Here is a 19,874-nt window from a genome sequence, read left to right as displayed (position 1 = left end):
CACATGGTTTAATTACATAGATACCATTAATAAAAAGAAAATCTGATTTGCCGGAATTCTAGACAAGAATCCACATGAGAGGAATTTGTGATTTTAGTTGTCAAAAGAAATATATGGGAACAAGTCTTATCTTTGTTTTGTTGAATGAGTACACAAAGTTGGGTCATAGCAAAATGTTTAACACAAAATCTCTATAAAATTAATTGAAAAATAAGTTATTTTACATGTTCCATTTACAAAGTTCATTTTACTTATAGTAAACTAAAATTGTGATTTTTAAAGTCTAGACAAGAATCGACATAAAAGAGAAAATTATGATTTTAGTTGTCTTCAATGTAGCAAAAAAAAGCTGTTCGAATTAGGTTTCGATGTTTTATAATCTGGTTCATCAAAACAAATAAAAATATGAACAGATTAAAAACAGAATGTAGCCTATGATTAATGAAAATTAACCAGATTGGTAACACTAGACCAAGTCTTTTAGGATTTTGCTCATGGATAAGGACCATGAGTTAGTCGTCGTTCTTAACTTAATAAATCGCTCATCTAAAGTCGCTGGAAGACAAAAACCCCAAAGTTAAGTGTTGACTAGTCGAAATAAAAGAGTGGCAGCTAATTGTACGAAATCTTAAAGCCATTATCTTTCTTCGGTCCCTATAGTTTTTCTTGGTATGATCGATTTCGATCTTGTCCAAGTCCAGTGTTTGAGTGACCAAGTTGTTGCTTAGTTTATCGAATTCAAATACGACCACTTCCGTATAATTTACTCACCTTCCTCGAATTTTCAATTATGTGTTTCGCTCGCCTATTGTTTTTTTTAATAACTTGTCGTCTAATGTCTAATAAATTATTTTTGGAATTTAACAAAAAAAAATGTGAAGTTTTCAGTCGTACTTAGAAAAGTCCGCACTCCATCTTTTACGAGTGCACATTCTGACAAAGACCATGTTTTCGATATGTAATATTTCAGTCGATATTCAAATTGAACATATTATTTCCAAAGTCCTATGGTTCCGATATTCCATAAAGGTTTTGATATGTATAAATTATCTTATTTGTTGTGAAGTTTACCATATTTTCAATTTCTATACAATTTTAAATGTGCTACTTTCTTTATAATTTTCAAATAAAAATTAATATAATATACTATAATATAATATACTAAATATTCTTATTTTCAATTTGTTATAGTTTATTTTCCTTTTGGTAAATTTGATTTTTCCCACTAAATTTAAAATTTCATATTAAGTAAAATGTATTGTTTAGTCTTGGACCGACCTATATAGTCAACACAAATATCTTTGGAAATCTGAAAGAATATTCAACATACTATAATTTTATTGGTGTTCCAAATGCTGCGGCGCTGTATTGTATCTGACAAAGATGTCGTGTATAATTTTGAAGAAAATTTGATATTGGGGATGAACATAATACTAATAACTATAAGCAATTCAAATTTCGATGAACAAATAATTGGGTAGCTTTTAACCAGGGCTTCCAATGTTTAATTTTACTTTCATATCTTCTTCTTTTTTGCTTACTTCGAGTTCACTACATATATATTTATATCCCTTCAATTAGTAGAAATTTTATTCAATCCTTTTTAGAAAATTTCACACCTTTGAACTATTTGCTTGTAATTTCGTTCTATTAGTTAAATTATTACTATTGTTGCAGATATCTATTATTATTGAATATAATTGGTATAGGTAAGTTAAAAAAATAAAGTACTATTTTTTGTAAAAAAGAAACATTCTTTAAATCTAATTAAAAAGGAGGACACATATGATATCACCAATGGCGGTCTTATGCATGGGATAAATATTATATAATAGCCTCTGAGTACTATTATTTGTTGTGCACCAAAAAAAGAGAAAATGAATTATTTAATATTATGGAAAAAATCAGAGGTCCATCTCGAAATTCCACTTACAAAGTTAGCATGAGTTTTTTAATAAATACAAAAGAAAATCTTGAGTAAGGAATCAAAACGAGCCACGTGTGAATATCGTGCAAAAACGACGTCGTTGGCAGTAGCCACACGTACAGCTGCAAGCACGCATAAATAAAGATGGTGCCTCATCCTCAAAGTTGCTCACTTCGCAAGTGAACCAAACAACTCTTAGAAAAAAATAAACTAAAGCTTCTCTCTCTCTATTTTGTGGTAAGAAAACAGAGCAACTAGAGATCTCTGTCTCTTTCTCGCTCTCTGTGTTCTTCTTAGTATCACAAACGAGCTAGCAAGATGTCAATAAGAAGAATCTACCGATGTCTGAACTCTTTAATCAAAAGATCATGTGCTCAATCTTTATGATCACACGTCCCGTTTCACACTTTGTTTCAACTCTCAGGTTTTCATTTTTTTTCTCTTTGTTCTCTGTTTCACTTGAGAACAACCCCATCAAGAATCAAGAATGGTGCGGACACCGTGTTGCAAAGCTGAACTAGGCTTAAAGAAAGGAGCATGGACTCCCGAGGAAGATCAGAAGCTTGTCTCCTACGTCAATTGTCACGGTGAAGGTGGATGGCGAACTCTCCCGGAAAAAGCTGGTATTTTTTTTTATTCCGCATTATTTGAATATTCAATTTTTGGCCTTTCTGGTCATTATTGATCAATGATTTTTAATATAAAATTATTTTGTAAAATGATTTAGGACTCAAAAGATGTGGCAAAAGCTGCAGACTGAGATGGGCTAATTATCTACGACCTGACATCAAAAGAGGAGAGTTCACTGAAGATGAAGAACGTTCTATCATCTCTCTTCATGCCCTTCATGGCAACAAGTTAGTCTCCCTATCTCTCTCAACTTTTTCTTTTTGTATATTGTCCCATTATTTTGTCCATTTTCTCCTGGGGTATAACTTAAATGGCTGTATTTTAACACATTTTAGTTCTTTTATTTTATACTTTCTAGAATTCTAAATAAGAGGAGTAAAATCTTTGCTTGTACATTTGCCTGTATAATTACAAAAACATGACTACACTCCATGTTTATAATTTACAAATAATATGAGCAAAAAATAAGTAAAAAAAAAATATATATATATGTTTTCCACAAAACATATTTCAACTTTCCAGCAAAGAAAATTGAACTAAAATAAAATATCTTGGTTTATACGTTATATATATGTATAAATTTAAGAACAATTTGTATGTTATATTCTTATATAATCATCATGACTAATAATATCGTGTAATCTTATGGTGTTTAATCAGATGGGCTGCAATAGCTCGTGGATTACCGGGAAGAACCGATAACGAAATCAAGAACCACTGGAACACTCATATCAAAAAACGTTTGATAAAGAAAGGTGTCGATCCGGTTACACACAAGAGCTTGATCTCCGACAAATCAGAAAACCTCCCCGAGATTCCAGAGAAGCAAAACGTTATTCAGACAATTATAACGAGTGATGATGATCTTGATAATGAGAAGGTGAAGAATAACAACGAGAAGCCGGGATTATCATCGGCTAAGTTCTTGAACAGAGTAGCTAATAGGTTCGGAAAGAGAATCAATCAAAGTGTTCTGTCTGAGATTATCGGAAGTGGTGGCCCACTTACTACTACTACTACAAGTCACACTGCTACTACTACAAGTGTCACCGTTAACTCCGAATCAGATAAGTCAACTAGCTCTTCTTTCACACCAACCTCAGATCTTCTATGCCAGATGACTGTTAACGGTAACGCTACATCGTCTCCGTCCACATTCTCTGAGGCATCCGTTAATGATAGTTTAATGTACTGTGATAATGAGGATAATCTCGGATTCTCAAATTTTCTGAATGATGAAGATTTCATGATGTTGGAAGAGTCTAGTGTTGACAACACTGAGTTTATGAAAGAACTTTCGAGGTTTCTTGAGGAGGACGTGAACGACGACGTCGAGGTGATGCCTGTCTATGAGCATCAAGACAATATCGAAGATATTGATAACTATTTTGCATGAATGAATCTTACATGATCATTTCAATATGATCATGGTTATGTCATGTCGATGGATATGTTAGGCTGATGATTATGATAATAATGAATAATGATAATGACGATGCTGAACCATGCATGTAGCTTGTATTGTCATATGAGTGTTTTTATTGTTTTTACTCTTTTGTATGTTTACACTCAAGTGTGTTTCATATGAAGTGAATAAATTTATGGTAATGTAATAATAAGTTTAACGAGTGTATTATATTAGACCTTTAGTATTCATGATTCGATAACAGGCAAAACAAGTACCAGTAAAATTAGAATGTCGATTTGTAACTATCCTGACATGTTCTAAGCCTCTTTTCAAAACAAAACAAAAACCTATCCGAACATGAGAATTACGTTATTTTAACACTACTGCTTTGGTAGCTCATAAGCTAAGTGCCTATGACTAGTGCATCGAGCAAGTTGATATAATCATACATACAATATAGATAATTTAATTTGTTTCAAGGACTTATATATGTAGTTGTTGTGTATACCTTAAATATGTCATTTCTCTAATGAGGTATGCGACCGACAGAAAGCAAGTGGACCTTCTTTGAACATTCCAAAGATTAAAGAGGAGAAGAATTGCATTATCATTACATCTTTTGAAGGCACCATGCATAAACAAAAGTAAAAGCTGAGATTTGTTTCAATAATACTATTTGTAAAAGTTGAATGATTTTCCTTTCCAAAGTGTCTTCTAATTCTCTAATATTCTCTATATATAAAGTGATAATAATAATTACAAACACTAAAATAGTACCTCTAGGAACAGTGATTACAAAATCATAGCAATTTATGATTAAAATATATCCATATTTTATTCTTTTATTTTCTGGTCTAATGTATTTGCTTAAATTTGTTAGCATAGTGTTAGTTTCTTACAACTGCAATAACTATAAAAACATTTTTATTTTCATTTAACTTTTACTCTAAAATCTGTTTTAGAATAAATTATTTTAAAGTTTATAATAACCTTTACTTTAAAATAGAATCAGAATAAAATTATTTCAAATGAAAATGATTAATATATTTATTGTTCTATATTTATTCATGATTCTATTTAAAAGATAAAATAAATGTAAACTAAACTTTTTTTATATATAAAACTTGATTTTTAATATATAATAGAACTATTATATTTTAAGTCTTATTCCCAAAATAACATAAAATTTAGTCTCAATTTTGAAATAGAACTCCTAAGTGGAAACTGTAAGAATAAATTTAACAAACGAGTTATTTTTTCTGGTTTAGATGTTTAATTTATTGCAAAGAAAATCTGAACGATAAATCTAATTGTAGTCCAAAAATCTAAGTATTGCGAGTGCTGCTTCTACGAATGAACGACTATACATTCAATCTATTCAACAAGTTGTATTTTTATGATCATGTACACTACGTAATCAACCGGGCCATCGAATTTTCTTTTTCTCCTTTAATTCTCCACTTCTTATCTGATACTCTTTTAACTAAAAGTCCATATTATTCTAAATTATGCAAGAGTATGTTGTGGTGGGTCGTCACAACTCATTACCGATCGGGGCAGTTGGCATTCTATGGCTGTGCCACATTCTTGCGCCAGACTCTTGACATTTCAAAGGACCATATGAAGTGACAGTAATAATGCCACCAAACAAATTATAACAAAATACTCAATAAGGTAACCATACTCAGTGGAGTATTATTTAATTTATCAAATCATAAACTTTCAAGGTTAGCTCCTTTTCAGTTGACATTAATTATTTCTTGTTCAAACTTCAATGTACATAGGCGAAAGAAACAAAAATTAAATAAAATATGCTCGATACTAATACAAATAATGCCCCCGAGACATGCTCGTGACGTTTCCCTGGACTCAGTGACCAACTTGAAATCTATATTTTTTGCAATTATTGAAATGTTTTATTATTAGTTTACATAACTACATAAACCAAAAATCTTGATCAACAAGAGAGAAATCTATAGAGCAAGAGCTATTTTGGGTACGATATGCATATGCTATATGTGGATCTAGTGGGAATTTGTCTTCAATGTTTTCTCCTCTTTGGTTTGATATTCGCTTGCAGTTCATGTTCTTCTTTTCTGACATTATTTTATTTTATTAAAATCACTCTTGAAGAGGAGTTAGGGTTTGTTTATCCTCTTGTGAGTTAGGGTTCCTTCTCCTGTCATGAGTAATGTAATTTTATTGCATTAGGAAAACATCTAACATCCAACTAATTTGTCAACAGACCTGATTGGCTGATTCATAGAAAACATAACATATATGATCACTAATAACTTTTCTATGCGATTAATTACACTTTTCCTGATTGCATTGAAAAGTCGCTTAATTGATTGGTGCTGCATGTTACGTACCTAATTAATTTGTTAGGCATATAGAAGAATATGCGATTTGATGAAAAGGTGCAATCACCAATCCAATGATGCAAACACAGAAATTATTCACTAACGAAAAGCTAAATATTTTTAAATTAATCGAGATCTGTTCTTTTGATAATACCATGCATTATCTGAATAGTTTAACAAGATTATTTTTTGTTATCTTAAGTTGTTTTTGTAGTTGTAACTCGAATCATGTTATGTCCTTCTCCACGTAGGCCATTTTGATTCCTTATTTGGGAAGAAAAGCCCAAAGTTCGAGTCGCGAGTTTATGAGCAAAGAAAACAACGAAATGGGACCACTGGCCCATTTGTTCCACCCATAATAAAAACGACAGCGTTTTGGGAAAGAAAGACACGAATCCTATTTTAACACACCGACTGTCTGAGTTAAGGTGGTAATAGACAATTTATCTAGTTCCGGTCTGATTTGTAAAACAAAAAGACAGGTCATCCATTTTTAATAGCCAACTAGATTTTGACCCGCCCTTTAAAGGGCGGGCATATTTTTTGTTTTTTTTGAGAAATTTAATATTTATATTTGTGTTATTTTTTATAATCAAAATTTTATTTAATTTAAAATAAATTTTAGTAACTATATTAAATATGTCAAGTTGCATAACTATACACTTGTGCCATATTGATTTCAGAAATTATTTTTAAACTTTGCTTCTAAAGTTTGCAACATATTAAATTTTCTTAATAGTTACCTAACATAATTAATCAAAAATATTTGTATCCAAAAAATCTGACTCGAAATCGACCCCAAAATTCAAAGTCTCATATTCTATTAGACCTACCCTATATACTCAAACGGTTCTTGAAGTATTATATCTGAAAAGTACAAATCCAACCTACACCGAAAATGAACAAATTTTTTGAAAAATATTTGAAAAAAATATTTTTTTAGTATATTCTGTTAAATATATATATATATATATATATGTAAATGGGTTAATATGGTCTTCACTAACTTTAAGTAAAATCATATTTAATAAATATTTTTTAATCGAGTAACCTATTTAAAACCCGTTAAACTAAAATCCGTAGAATATATTTTTATAAATAGTACTTCCATAAGAATACAGATTGTCATTAACACATGACTATATCAGAAACCACCCACATCCTAAAAATTATGTATAAAACGCAAATCAATGAACCAAAACTTTGAAGGAAGAAAAATAACTATTCAGTTAAAAAAGAAAGAAACGTAATTGATGCTTTCAAAAAAAAAAAATGTAACTGTTTTTGTGAGAAACTAATAGAACGTGGTTAGTGGTAACCAAATAACCAATAAAGATTATTTTGTTTCAATAATATTAATAATTGGACACAACTATTATCAATTGGACATGTTTCTAATTTAATAGTATTGATTAAATTAAATCAGATCTGGAAAATAATTAACATTTCTTTTTGGGGACAGCGAAGAAATATCATTCGAAAGCAGCAAAGCGAAAAGGCAGATCACAATCACAACAAAACTCACTTCTTCTTCACTCTCTTACAGATTCTTCTTCCTCTGTCGGCACGAATTCATTGGTATCTACTCGAATCTGGGTTTAGTGTAATAAAATCGATTTCAGTAAAGAAGAATCTGGTGAGAGGAACCGTGGAGGGAAAAGATGAGGAGGCGGAGGGTAGCTAGAAGGAGATTGTTGAGTTGGATATGGCTTCTCCTTGGCTCTTTCTCTGTTGCTGGATTGGTTCTCTTCATGGTTCAGCATCGTCATCAACAGCAAGATCCATCTCAGCTCAACCTTGTATATGTCTTTTTCTCTCTTTGTTGCATTGTAGTATTGACTCTATTGATTGCTGAGATTTTGAGTTTTTTTTTTTGCTCTGATGATCATCCGCTTATTAAAAAGTTTGGATCTTTATTCTTTTTGCTGACAAAAAGATTGGTGAATCCACTGTCATTGTAGTCTAATGTTTTTTATTTTTAAAGCTGATAATAATGGTTATTAGATTTTGGGGGTTATAGACGATTTAAGAAAGATTTCAATAATTTGGGGGCTAATTTTTTCAAAAATTTTGAGGCTTGAGGCAAATGTTTCATCCGGCTTGGCCCAGGACCGGTCCTGGTAGTTATTAGTTTGGTCTGTGTATGTATGGAATCAATGCAAGTTGAGCTCTTTTCACAATAGCATGACTAAATCTTAGTGTAGTTTCTTATTGACATTGTTATTAGTCTATGAGTGCAAAAAGCTCATATGATACTGTCTACATAGAAATGTTTTTGTATATGGAGAAGTTACTCTGATCTTCTTTTCTTCTTTGATAGGAAAGAGACACAAGAACCGACAACGTATCTCCTCCTCGTTTAAACTTCACGGAAGAGGTAACAAGCGCTTCCTCCTTCGCTAGGCAGCTAGCAGAGCAAATGACGCTCGCCAAGGCCTATGTTTTCATAGCCAAAGAGCACAACAATCTCCACTTAGCTTGGGAGCTGAGCTCCAAGATCAGAACATGTCAGCTTCTCCTCTCCAAAGCAGCGATGAGAGGCCAGCCCATTTCGCTAGACGAAGCGAAACCGATCGTCACCGGCCTGTCATCTCTCATCTACAAGGCGCAGGACGCGCATTACGACATAGCCACCTCGATGATGACTATGAAGTCTCACATCCAAGCCCTCGAAGAGCGCGCCAACGCAGCAACCGTTCAGACAACAGTGTTTGGTCAATCCGTTGCGGAGGCGGTGCCGAAGAGCCTCCACTGTTTGATGATCAAGCTAACGTCAGATTGGTTAACTGAGCGCCGTGAAGTGGCGGATGAGAGCAGAAACTCGCCGAGACTCGTTGACAACAACCTCTACCATTTCTGTATCTTTACTGATAATGTAATAGCTGCTTCTGTTGCTGTTAACTCGACTGTGGCCAACGCTGATCATCCGAAGCAGCTTGTGTTCCACGTAGTGACGAATCGAGTTAGCTACAAGGCTATGCAGGCTTGGTTTCTTGGTAATGACTTCAAGGGGGCAGCGATAGAGATCAGAAGCGTGGAAGAGTTCTCTTGGCTGAATGCTTCTTACTCTCCCGTTGTTAAGCAGCTGCTGGATAAAGACTCGAGAGCTTACTACTTCGGGGACCAAGAAACAAACTCTGAGCCAAAAGTGAGGAACCCGAAGTACTTGTCACTACTCAACCATCTCAGATTCTACATCCCCGAGATCTATCCTCAGCTGGAAAAGATCGTTTTCCTAGACGACGACGTTGTTGTTCAGAAAGATTTGACTCCACTCTTCTCCTTAGACCTTCACGGGAACGTCAACGGAGCTGTGGAGACGTGTCTTGAAGCCTTTCACCGTTACTACAAGTACCTAAACTTCTCTGACCCGCTTATAAGCTCAAAGTTTGATCCGCAAGCGTGCGGATGGGCCTTTGGTATGAACGTTTTCGATCTCATAGCGTGGAGGAAAGCGAACGTGACTGGTAGGTACCATTACTGGCAAGAGAAGAACAGAGAGAGAACGCTTTGGAAGCTAGGGACTCTTCCTCCGGGTCTGTTGGCTTTCTATGGTCTCACCGAGCCGCTAGACAGAAGATGGCATGTCTTGGGGTTAGGCTACGATGTGAACATTGATAACCGTTTGATAGAAACCGCGGCTGTGATTCATTACAATGGAAACATGAAGCCTTGGCTAAAGATTGGTATTGGTAGGTATAAACCTTTTTGGTTCAAGTTTTTGAACTCAAGCCATCCTTATTTACAAGATTGCGTCACAGCTTAGAAGAAAAAAAAAGACTTTTTGAGAGAGTTGAGAAGATTCTTATACACTTTGAAGATTCTTTTTTGTTTTGGAATGTTTTGTAGAGCTCAGAAAAGTTTGTCAGGTTCAGATATTTTCTGAAGACTGTTGTTCTCTTCTTATGGTCTGGTGAGAAATTTATAATCACACATTAGAAGGTCTATGATGTACTTATGGTTTACTAGATTACAGGGATACTTATTTTTTTGTGAGCTTTTTGTTATATTTATTATCATCTAAGGATGGATGGATAATTTATTTCCTTTTGTTTTTCAAGCTGTAATGTTCTCTGTATTCAATGATTTTTTTTCCAAATAATCAACAATCTTTGTCATACTTTCAAACTTTTGTTTCTTGTGTCATGCATTCCCAAGTTAACTCTCTTCCCCTTCATTGGTTCTATTTCAACATGAACTTGAGTACTTGACACAACAAGAAGTTAATAACATGTATTTGTTTGATACAAGTGATAATAGCTTGAAAAGCGTGCGATTTGTTGGAGCAGTGAACAAGGCTAGACATGTGCATGCAGTACGGTGAGAAAAGTTTTAGGGACATAAGGCAAATTATAAAAATAAATTTCTTTACAACTGTAATAAAAATAATTTTTTAATATGATATATTATTTTCACCAAATACACAAGTCTAATACTGTAAAAAAATAAGTTTATAACAAGAATATATTATATAGAAAAAAATACATGAATTCAGAAAATGAGTTAATTAATTTTCGTAGAAATGTTTTTTTCTTAAATAAGTTTAAACCACTAGACTATAAATTATTTTAAATTTTGGGGCCCTAAAAATAGTCATATTAATCGGGGGTCTGAGGCGAATGCCTTTTTCAATACACTGTAGGCACGCCTCTCCCAACGGGTCGACCGGTTTATGCCTTTAAACCAAAATCGAACTAAATCAACCGACCATGCACGATTTGGTTTGGTTGCGTAATGAAAGCCCTAGGTCTCGAACAATTATATTACGATAAGTAGTAACCTACTATGTTTTCTCTCTCTTTCAGAGTCTGATGATGATGAATTCAATCCCTGTTGAACTAATTCACGAGATATTCTCTAGATTGCCTGTCAAGTCAATAGCGAGGTGTCGTTGCGTGTCGGAACAATGGAGGTCCATACTTTGCAGTGTATATTTTACCGAGCTGTTCTTAACAAAGTCTTCCACTCGACCTAGTCTCTTCTTCGCCATGGAAAGCTCTACAAACAATAATGAGTTTCTCTTCTTTTCCTCCCCTCACCGTGATGACAAGACATGCCGCTGTTCAGTTGAAGTTTTCTAAAGACATGCCGCTGAAATTTTGTGGTCATGCCTCTGGTTTGTTCTGTTTACGTCGTATGCCAATCTTAAAAGAGGCCAGGGATGAGGAGGAGGAGGAGGAGCATACAGAGCATGTGATATGCAACCCTAGCACAGGACAGTACGGGTTCTTACCTATAGTGAGGACGGGCAGTAAGAGCCTTTTAGGGTTTGATCCTATTGACAAGGTGTTCAAGGTAGTGTCATCCAATTCTACCTATTCATCTCGCACCAATGTTGTTAATGTTTTTACATTAGGAATTGGAGAAGTTGAGTGGAGGAAGATCTACTCTCCCTTAGACCATTATCCTTGGTCCCAAGGGATATGCATCAATGGAGTTCTATATTACTTGGCTCTAGGATTCCATGCAACAACTTTCTATATAGTTTGCTTTGATGTTCGGTCTGAGAAATTCAAGTTTATGGACACATATAAATTCACTCATTATACTACAAGATTGATCAACTATGAGGGTAAATTAGGTCTGGTTAGGTGGACAGCTTATTCTGAGAGTATCATGACTATGTGGGTTCTAGAGGATGTCGAGAAACATGATTGGTCTGAACATCTATTCACTCTTCCTGGTGATAAATTCAGTGGCACTGGCTTTGTTTCCGTTGTTGGAGTGACCGCTACAGGTGAAATTGTTTTGATGAACAACTCTTATCACTCCAACCCATTTTATGTTTTCTACTTCCATCCCGGAAGGAACACTGTCAAACGCCTTGAAGTCCAAGGTTTTGAAAACCATGGTGGTAGTAGAGTTTACGCCTTTGTAGACCATGTAGATGATCTCACGTTTAATATGAACTCTTGGCAGCTGCATCAAGATGTTCTTCCTAGGTTTGAAAGCTTTAACAAATCTCGTGCTCTCAGTCTTCTAGATGATGTATGAATTTACAGGTGCAGAAAATCTCTGTGTGTTAATAAAAGGTGTATTCAATACGATACTGAACCTTTTGACCTGACGACCTTGCTTGATTCTGGTCATCTCAGAGAAGAGATCTAATTTCTTCAAATGATTTAGCAACTTTTAGATTTTACTGTGGCTCACAATATTAATATATTCCGGACAAATTTGGTTTGTCTATTTGTGTTGCTGAACCTAACCTCTAGACTGATCCTCCTTTCGTAGGCCGCAAATGTCAGCTTCAAAATATTTATAATTTAATTTTTCTTTTACTTTATTATACACTTTCCAATAACTTTTCACCAATGAATTTAATCAATTCAAATATTTTTATTTAATATTTTTAAAAAATATAAAAAAATATCTTAAACATATAAAAAATCTATCTTTATAGAACAAGTAGAAAATCTAAAACATCTTATTTTCGGAAACGGACGAAGTATATAGGAAAGTAATTTTCAATATCATGTGAAATACATTAAAAAAAAATTGAATCTCTAAAGCTACTGCATAAGCCATCAGCATTATGAAATCCACAAACAGAAAAATCAGCGCACAGTTGATGCTAGAATTCGTTGGCAGTGATGGTTAGAGAGCGTTACAAAAAATTTGTGATTAAGCAAAAGTTAGTAGAAAATCAATATAACACTCATATATATTGACCAAATCAATTATATTATTACTAATTTCTAACATTTAAAAAACAACTAAATCGCAAATATTATCCCTAAGTAAATAATGTGTAGGTTTATTTTAAAACCAACACATAAAAATGTTTAAAAATAACAAAGAATTAGATCCTTGTAACGTATATCCTTGAACCTCGGGGACCCATATATTGACTATTTTTAGGAGACTATAACCAACCAATACTTCGTCGACACGTCATTAACACATGATACGAAAAAACTAAAAGAAGCTTGCGCTTTGTCACTAATATTTTTATTTAATTTTTTTTTTCGATAACCTAAAGCAAAAAGGAACCACCTTTATCATCATCACCTGTTCTGTAATGTATAATCGCCAGAAGAAATTATTTTGATTTCGGATTCCTCCTCTTCCCTTTCTCCTAAACAACAAAAAACTCTTTTCATTTTCCCGCACTTTCTCATCCCAAAGGAAGGAACTTTCTCTCCCCCCGCCCCCGGAGAATGAGGTGGGAAAGGGTCCGACAACAAGTGGGTTCTTCTTCCGGGCCCGGTAAGAGGTGGGGACACACTTGTAACTCCGTTAAAGGAGGTAACTTTCTCTATGTTTTCGGTGGCTACGGCACAGACAATCGCCAAACCAATCAAGTCCATGTCTTCGACGCTGGTTAGTTTCTCTTCTTGTCGGATTTAGGTTTGGTTCCGTTTGCAGAATGTCCGAACCTTATGTTGTTTTGCTCATCCCTGCATGTTGTGGCACATTTTGTATTGAAAGCTTTGTCCTTTTTAATCCATTACATTGTATCTTACTTGATTGATTACGGTCTGACCCTTTTGAGGAAGCTTTTTTTGTATTAAAAATGATTTTGTTGTTGTTTACTTGCTCTCTCACTGTGTTTGCAGCAAAGCAGATATGGACTCAGCCGATGATCAGTGGCACGCCTCCTCCTCCTAGGGACAGTCACAGCTGTACAACAGTCGGCGACAACCTTATTGTGTTTGGTGGTACTGATGGAATCAAATCTCTCAATGATTTGTACATTCTTGACACTTGTAAGCTTCCTTTTTGGTACTTCAAGTTTTAAGAAGTTATTCTGAATTGGGTTTGTTTGTTTGTTTGTTTCCATTTGTGGTTAATAGCTTCACATACTTGGAAGTGTCAGAGTGTTAGAGGAGAGGCGCCTGCGCCAAGAGAAGGTCATAGCGCCACGCTCGTTGGTAAAAGGCTTTTTGTATTTGGTGGCTGTGGCAAATCTTCTGATGTTAATGACGAAATCTATTATAATGACCTCTACGTACTTAACACAGGTAATAATGTTTTTATGCTATAGCTTTCTTGAATTGGCATGTGAATCTATTACGTAACATTCATCTCTTATACATTGAATAGAAATCTTAGGTAGCTTAATATCGAGGTTGTGCTACATTCTTGTGTAGAGACTTATGTGTGGAAACGTGCTGCTACGATTGGGATTCCACCATCTGCGAGAGATAGCCACACTTGCTCGTCGTGGAAGAATAAAATAGTTGTTATAGGTGGTGAAGATGGACACGACTATTATCTCTCTGATGTTCATATCCTTGATACAGGTGCAAAACCATTTCCTAAGTTCATGTTCTATCTGAAGGTTAATGTAATTTAAAAAAAAATTGTCATATGATATTTTGATTTTGAGTTTCAGATACATTCGTATGGAAGGAGGTGAATACTTCAGGGCAGTTACTGACACCTCGAGCTGGCCATGTTACTATTTCACTAGGGAAGAACTTGTATGTGTTTGGAGGGTTTACGGATGCTCAGAATCTTTACGATGATCTCTATGTGCTTGATCTTGGTACGTTAACCGAGACGATCATTTGATACCAATCTTTGTGAGGCAGATTGGCTTCTGTGCCTCGGAGTTCGATAGCATAATCACATTGTTGTTTTTTGTGCTTACCTGTAGATACGTGTGTTTGGTCAAAGGTTCTGACCATAGGAGAAGGTCCATCTGCGAGGTTCTCTTCAGCAGGGGCCTGTTTAGATCCTCACAGATCCGGGTTTCTTGTCTTTGTTGGTGGCTGCAATAAAAATCTCGAGGCATTGGATGATATGTTTTACTTACACACAGGTTTTTCCACCGATCTCTCTCTTCAACTTTGCTATTTGGGCATTTACTTTCTAATCGTTTTTTTTAACTTTTTGGTTAAGTAGGACTTGGATATGATGCAAGGCTTGATCAGAATGTAGGGAGCATGTCTCTAAAGAAGCAACTAAAGTTGAAATGCCAAGAACAAAGTCATGCAAGCTCCTTGTATGATAAATCTCTGGTCGGAATCAATATGGATCATCAAGGTGTGTTTAAGCAATCTAGTCAGTGTTATATTGGAAACATTTAAAGTTAGCCTGTTTATGATGATTGCTTTTATTGTAGGAAGAGGGAGTTTTGGTTTGAACAATGGCCAATTTGATCAGGGGAAAATGATGTTTCAAGCCAAGGTAACGGAGAGGTTCCCAGTTGGTTACAGTATAGAAACAATGATAAATGGGAAAGTGCTTCGTGGCGTTTTGTTTTCAACCAAGCAGAGCTCCGTTCTGGCGTCTGATCAAAGCTTGAGTAGGCGAGTGCTTATATCAGTTTCTTACTTTCGTTTTTTGTCTTCTGTTGGTTGCATTGTGTTGTGAGTAATTTTTTTGTTGATGTACAGAAAGAGGCCAGCTATGTCCAATGGTGACCATGATAACAGTTTAAAGGTACCAAGAACTTTGAGCAAGGAACAAACTGATGCTGCTGAATCCAAAGATTCTCCACCAGTTGGCATGGAGGGTGGTGGTAGTGGTCTCATCAGCAACCCTCTGGATGTTAACATAAACACAGCGGCGGTGCTAGATATGGTAATTTTAAAAACATATCCCAAAAATCTGATTATGCAATTTACTTATTGAAAAATCTGTGTGCAGGGCACTGTGAATACAGCAGCTCCATCTTCATCAGTTCCTGAGACAGATGAAGCTTCTTTAGAATCTAGAAATGCAGTATCAATAGATGTTGGAGCTACTAATAAGACCGGACCTGGAGAGTCATCATAGCTAACAGAAAAACAAAGGTGATTAGACAACAAGAGGTGAAGCCAGATGCAGAGCTAAAAACCATTTGTGTCTAAACTCTGTTCCTTTGAACAATTTGATTTTGCAGATGAGAGATTCAGCAAGATAGGATGTGTTTAGTTTAGAATCTAAGTTAGGTTTTGTTGATGACTTGTTGAGGAAGAGTTTTTATTTATTTTTTCTTCTGCCTAGTGTTATTCAACTTGCAAAAGCAATGTAATGCTTCCTCTCACAGTTCCAGTAAAGAACAAAAGAAAAGGATTACTAATCTGATGAACAAAAAGTTTAAGGGGCTAATACGTAATTAACATAATCGACTCGATCAATAACCAGATTAAAATGGTTTATTCAAGGAATATGCCAATGTGGAGACTTTTCTTGTAAACCGGTTCGGTTTATAATATAATCTTTTTGTTCGTTTACAATTTAAACCGAAACAGAACAAATTATATTATACACATCGAGGGTTCTTTCCCCTTCCTCTCGAGTTCCGCCGCGCCGCGCCCAAACGTTTGTCTTTCTCAGAGACACTCTTCGCCGTTTTGAATTTGCCCTGAACCAACTCTGGAGAAACAAAGGTTGATAATTTACCAAAACTTCTGAATGTAGTGTTTGCGTCTCTGTTTATTTATTGTGTCATGTCTCTTTGGCTTCATTGAATCTGATTTAATCTTATAGTTAACGGGTTTTGCTAAAGTCATTGGCTTTTGGTGTTGTAAGGGATTAAGAACACTGCCCATCGTGTTTTTCAAAGTAGAATGGTATTAGAATATATCTGTTTTGTAGATTAACTTGCTTCTCTGGTTTGTGAAGTATATGGTTGGGTTGTCTGTTATCATTGTTTAACATTGCTTTCTTTGTTATCTTCACATGTTGTTTTAGTGTGAAACATAACTAATTGTACTAAAACTTTAAGTAACGTTTCACTGGGCAGTTTTGTATCTGCAGATTATTTTTGAAGGCAATATCTGAGTAAAAAGCAAAGGAATGATGGATACTATTTCATTGGGAAGAACAGTTCCAGAAACTGGTGTGACACTTCATATAGACCCAACAGAAGGAGGTTTACTACCAGATGCAAATATGAATGGTTCCAGTAGGAAAAAAACGAAAAGAAGAAAGAAGAAGAAGAAGGAAGAAGAAGCTTTGTGTGTAGAAGAGAAGACGTTGGATGTTGTAGAAAAAACCACCGAAGAAGATCAAAGACATCCACCCAAGAATAATTTGTCCAACACTAGAATACAAGAAGATTCAAGCCAGCAAGGTCAAGATTCATGTGAAAAGCCTGAAGATTCGCAGTCAGGTGCTGTTGATATGTCTTCTTCTGAGAGAAAGAAGAAAAGAAGAAAGAAAAAGAAAAGCAATGATATAAATGCGCTGAGGGAGAGTGGCGTTGATACCAGTTCGCTGGTTACTATGGAATGCGATGCTAGGCACAGTTCTGAAGCTCAAGGATCGAAATTGAAGACTACGAAGAAAAAAAATGGTGATGGTACTGTGGATAAACAAAAGGGAGCAGATGCTGAAGCTGATGTTACTGTGTCCGAAACTCAGAATCCTAAAGCTAAGAAAAAGAAGAGGAGAAAGACCAAAACAACGGAGGTACGCGAGGCAGTAGAAGATACTCTAGCAACCTCCATGGAAAGTAGGCCAGAAGAGTCTATGGAAACTGCAAGTGTATGTGAAGTAAAGAGTAAAAAACGGAAGAGAAAGAAGAAGAAAACGTCATTGTCAGATCAGGAAACTGCAGATATGGAGGTCTGTGATCCATCAGAAAATACTTTAACAGGCACCATAGAGAGTGGATCAGTAGAGTGTTTGTTGGATCACTCAAACAAAGAAGTTTTGGAAAATTGTGATAAGAATGCTGGACCAGAGTTAGTGGCCGAGGAAGAGGCAAAAGATGAAATTGGTGAAACTAAACAAAAGAGGAAGAAGAAAAAGAAGAAAGAGTCTTGTGAACTAAGTGAGGAAGTTAGTGAACCCAAACAAAAGAAGAAGAAGAAGAAGAAAAAGTCTTGTGAAGATGACAAAACTGACAATATGGATGTGGAGAAGGATGATGTTTCTGTACCTAGGAGTGAGAGAGAACTAGAATCTGACGGGATAAAGCTTGGTACATCTTTGTCAAGTTCTATCTTAATACCCGATAATGGGGTTGCTACACAAGAAACTGGAGATGTACCTAGATGCTCATGCAAAGGTCAAAGTACCAGAAAGCTGGTTGTATTTGATTTGAACGGAATCCTTGCAGACATTGCTCGAGGGAACACAGGTAAACGTGTTCCAGATGGTAAAATATCTTTAAGATCAGGTAATAAATAATCATTCTCTATGTAAGTTCTTACATGCTTCTTGACTCTTTGAGTAAATTTATTTTTGTGTGGTCTTCTGTACAGTTTTCAAGAGACCTTTTGTTGCTACTTTTCTTGACTTCTGCTTTGAAAAGTTTGATGTTGGGATATGGTCTTCTAGACGCATGTAAGTATCTTTACCTGATCAAGATTCAAATGCATTGCTTTAGATTAATCCATCTACTGACTCTCTCTTTCCTTTTACTCTTACAGTGGATTGAATTATATGACGAAAATTGTCATGGGACATCATGCGAAAAATCTACTATTTAGTTTCGTAAGTGATCTCTCTACAACATCTATAAGAAACGCAGATTACATTTGTAGTATGCAATCAGTTCTAATTCTTCTTCTTTTTTCTGTAATGTACACAGGATCAAAGAATATGCATTACAACAAAATTCAAAACTCTGGGGAATACCACTAAACCTCTGTTCCTTAAGAATCTGAGAACAGTCTGGAATCGTTTTGGGACATGTCTCAGTTGTGGAAAAAGAAAGTATGATGAGACAAACACGTTGCTTGTTGACGATTCACCTGACAAGGCCCTGTGTAATCCTGTAAGTTCTCAAACACTTACAACCATGCATATGTATTCATTGTCTGCAATCTCACATTTTTTAAAACATCTAACATTGGTTATTATGGTTCAGCCACACACTGGAATCTTTCCTTTCCCTTACCAGTACACAGACCGTGAAGATTCTGCATTAGGTGAGTCTTTTATCTTCTTAAACACTGCAGTATCCAAGTTTTGTAACATCAAGCTGAAAGAACTAATGGAGATTCATATTATTCCTTTACATTATCTTGAGAACAGGGCCTGATGGGGAGCTAATGAAGTATATGGAAAGGTTAGTGGATGCGGAGAACGTTCAGAAGTTTGTGGAGGAGAATCCAATTGGTCAATCTGCAATAACCGAGACGCATGAATCATGGAGTTTCTACTCTAGGGTCATCAAGGCACATAAAAGCTAAATCAATCCAAGGGATTTTTGACCAACTCCTCATTGTTTATTTGCTTCTTGAGAGCTCACAACAAGTAAGTGTTTCAATATTCATGCAGAGATAGGCTTAAGCTTTTTCTGGAGAAAAACTGTACTACTAGTTAAATGTTATCTTGAGAGATATACTTTAGCTCACCAAACTCTTAATATTCCTGTCAATCTCTTGTATTTTTCAACAAAGACTAGAATCTCTTCAATTCAATAGTATCTTTTTTCTTTCATTCAATAGTAAGAAACAAAAGAAGCTAATCATGCATAATGACAGTGGAGCTAGAGATACTGTATGATACAAAAATAAAATGTTGGGGGAGATATAACGTAGAAGAAAAGTCAAACTCTTCCTAGTTGGTGGTGACCTAACTACTAAAGCATGCTTTTCCATTTACAACTATTTTCTTTGTTTATTAGCATGTGATTCTGTTCTAAAACTTAAATCTTTTA

At 35.2% G+C, this 19,874-nt stretch overlaps 4 protein-coding genes and 1 pseudogene across 7 annotated transcripts; all 5 read left to right on the top strand.

Moving 5' to 3' along the window:
• The first annotated feature begins 2,075 nt into the window (after nucleotides 1–2,075).
• Nucleotides 2,076–4,209, top strand: LOC103835898 (transcription factor MYB51). Its single transcript, XM_009112091.3, has 3 exons — nucleotides 2,076–2,550; nucleotides 2,655–2,784; nucleotides 3,218–4,209. The coding sequence occupies exons 1-3, from the start codon at nucleotides 2,415–2,417 to the stop codon at nucleotides 3,951–3,953; spliced, it is 1,002 nt and encodes a 333-aa protein (XP_009110339.1). The 5' UTR covers nucleotides 2,076–2,414; the 3' UTR covers nucleotides 3,954–4,209.
• A 2,623-nt stretch (nucleotides 4,210–6,832) lies between these two features.
• On the top strand, nucleotides 6,833–10,382 carry LOC103835897 (probable galacturonosyltransferase 11). The gene is made up of 2 exons (XM_009112090.3): nucleotides 6,833–8,127; nucleotides 8,649–10,382. The coding sequence occupies exons 1-2, from the start codon at nucleotides 7,990–7,992 to the stop codon at nucleotides 10,092–10,094; spliced, it is 1,584 nt and encodes a 527-aa protein (XP_009110338.1). The 5' UTR covers nucleotides 6,833–7,989; the 3' UTR covers nucleotides 10,095–10,382.
• Nucleotides 10,383–10,702: 320 nt separating this feature from the next.
• Nucleotides 10,703–13,309, top strand: LOC103836273 (annotated as a pseudogene).
• Nucleotides 13,235–16,346, top strand: LOC103835896 (rab9 effector protein with kelch motifs). 3 transcript variants are annotated; one of them, XM_018653436.2, is made up of 11 exons: nucleotides 13,235–13,651; nucleotides 13,888–14,037; nucleotides 14,125–14,292; nucleotides 14,422–14,574; nucleotides 14,667–14,819; nucleotides 14,931–15,095; nucleotides 15,179–15,319; nucleotides 15,399–15,585; nucleotides 15,673–15,859; nucleotides 15,926–16,071; nucleotides 16,161–16,346. In XM_018653436.2, the coding sequence occupies exons 1-10, from the start codon at nucleotides 13,489–13,491 to the stop codon at nucleotides 16,052–16,054; spliced, it is 1,596 nt and encodes a 531-aa protein (XP_018508952.2). In that variant the 5' UTR covers nucleotides 13,235–13,488; the 3' UTR covers nucleotides 16,055–16,071; nucleotides 16,161–16,346. The 3 variants fall into 3 exon arrangements, with proteins under 3 accessions (XP_018508952.2, XP_033132668.1, XP_009110336.2); XM_033276777.1 differs by having other exon boundaries at nucleotides 15,441–15,585; nucleotides 15,926–16,340; XM_009112088.3 differs by having other exon boundaries at nucleotides 15,926–16,304.
• Nucleotides 16,347–16,481: 135 nt separating this feature from the next.
• Nucleotides 16,482–19,654, top strand: LOC103835895 (axoneme-associated protein mst101(2)). 2 transcript variants are annotated; one of them, XM_009112086.3, is made up of 7 exons: nucleotides 16,482–16,650; nucleotides 17,007–18,386; nucleotides 18,472–18,553; nucleotides 18,640–18,703; nucleotides 18,801–18,986; nucleotides 19,080–19,140; nucleotides 19,247–19,654. In XM_009112086.3, exons 2-7 carry the CDS (start codon nucleotides 17,060–17,062, stop codon nucleotides 19,402–19,404), a joined length of 1,878 nt encoding a protein of 625 aa, XP_009110334.1. In that variant the 5' UTR covers nucleotides 16,482–16,650; nucleotides 17,007–17,059; the 3' UTR covers nucleotides 19,405–19,654. The 2 variants fall into 2 exon arrangements, with proteins under 2 accessions (XP_009110334.1, XP_009110335.1); XM_009112087.3 differs by having other exon boundaries at nucleotides 16,508–16,650; nucleotides 17,021–18,386.
• The last annotated feature ends 220 nt before the right edge of the window (nucleotides 19,655–19,874 follow it).

Source organism: Brassica rapa, chromosome A08 (genome assembly GCF_000309985.2).
Source record: "Brassica rapa cultivar Chiifu-401-42 chromosome A08, CAAS_Brap_v3.01, whole genome shotgun sequence".
Taxonomy (NCBI): domain Eukaryota; kingdom Viridiplantae; phylum Streptophyta; class Magnoliopsida; order Brassicales; family Brassicaceae; genus Brassica; species Brassica rapa.
Note: the sequence above shows the minus strand (reverse complement) of the source record. Positions and strands in the feature narration are given on the sequence as shown.

Coding starts and splice junctions, on each gene's coding strand:
- LOC103835898 (XM_009112091.3), top strand. CDS start 2,415: ATGGTGCGGACACCGTGTTGCAAAGCTGAACTAGGCTTAAAGAAAGGA. Junction 2,551..2,654: donor AACTCTCCCGGAAAAAGCTG/GTATTTTTTTTT, acceptor AAAATGATTTAG/GACTCAAAAGATGTGGCAAA. Junction 2,785..3,217: donor CATGCCCTTCATGGCAACAA/GTTAGTCTCCCT, acceptor GTGTTTAATCAG/ATGGGCTGCAATAGCTCGTG.
- LOC103835897 (XM_009112090.3), top strand. CDS start 7,990: ATGAGGAGGCGGAGGGTAGCTAGAAGGAGATTGTTGAGTTGGATATGG. Junction 8,128..8,648: donor ATCCATCTCAGCTCAACCTT/GTATATGTCTTT, acceptor CTTCTTTGATAG/GAAAGAGACACAAGAACCGA.
- LOC103835896 (XM_018653436.2), top strand. CDS start 13,489: ATGAGGTGGGAAAGGGTCCGACAACAAGTGGGTTCTTCTTCCGGGCCC. Junction 15,096..15,178: donor TATGTTTTACTTACACACAG/GTTTTTCCACCG, acceptor TTGGTTAAGTAG/GACTTGGATATGATGCAAGG. Junction 15,860..15,925: donor CAGCGGCGGTGCTAGATATG/GTAATTTTAAAA, acceptor ATCTGTGTGCAG/GGCACTGTGAATACAGCAGC.
- LOC103835895 (XM_009112086.3), top strand. CDS start 17,060: ATGATGGATACTATTTCATTGGGAAGAACAGTTCCAGAAACTGGTGTG. Junction 18,387..18,471: donor TAAAATATCTTTAAGATCAG/GTAATAAATAAT, acceptor TCTTCTGTACAG/TTTTCAAGAGACCTTTTGTT. Junction 18,554..18,639: donor ATATGGTCTTCTAGACGCAT/GTAAGTATCTTT, acceptor TTACTCTTACAG/TGGATTGAATTATATGACGA.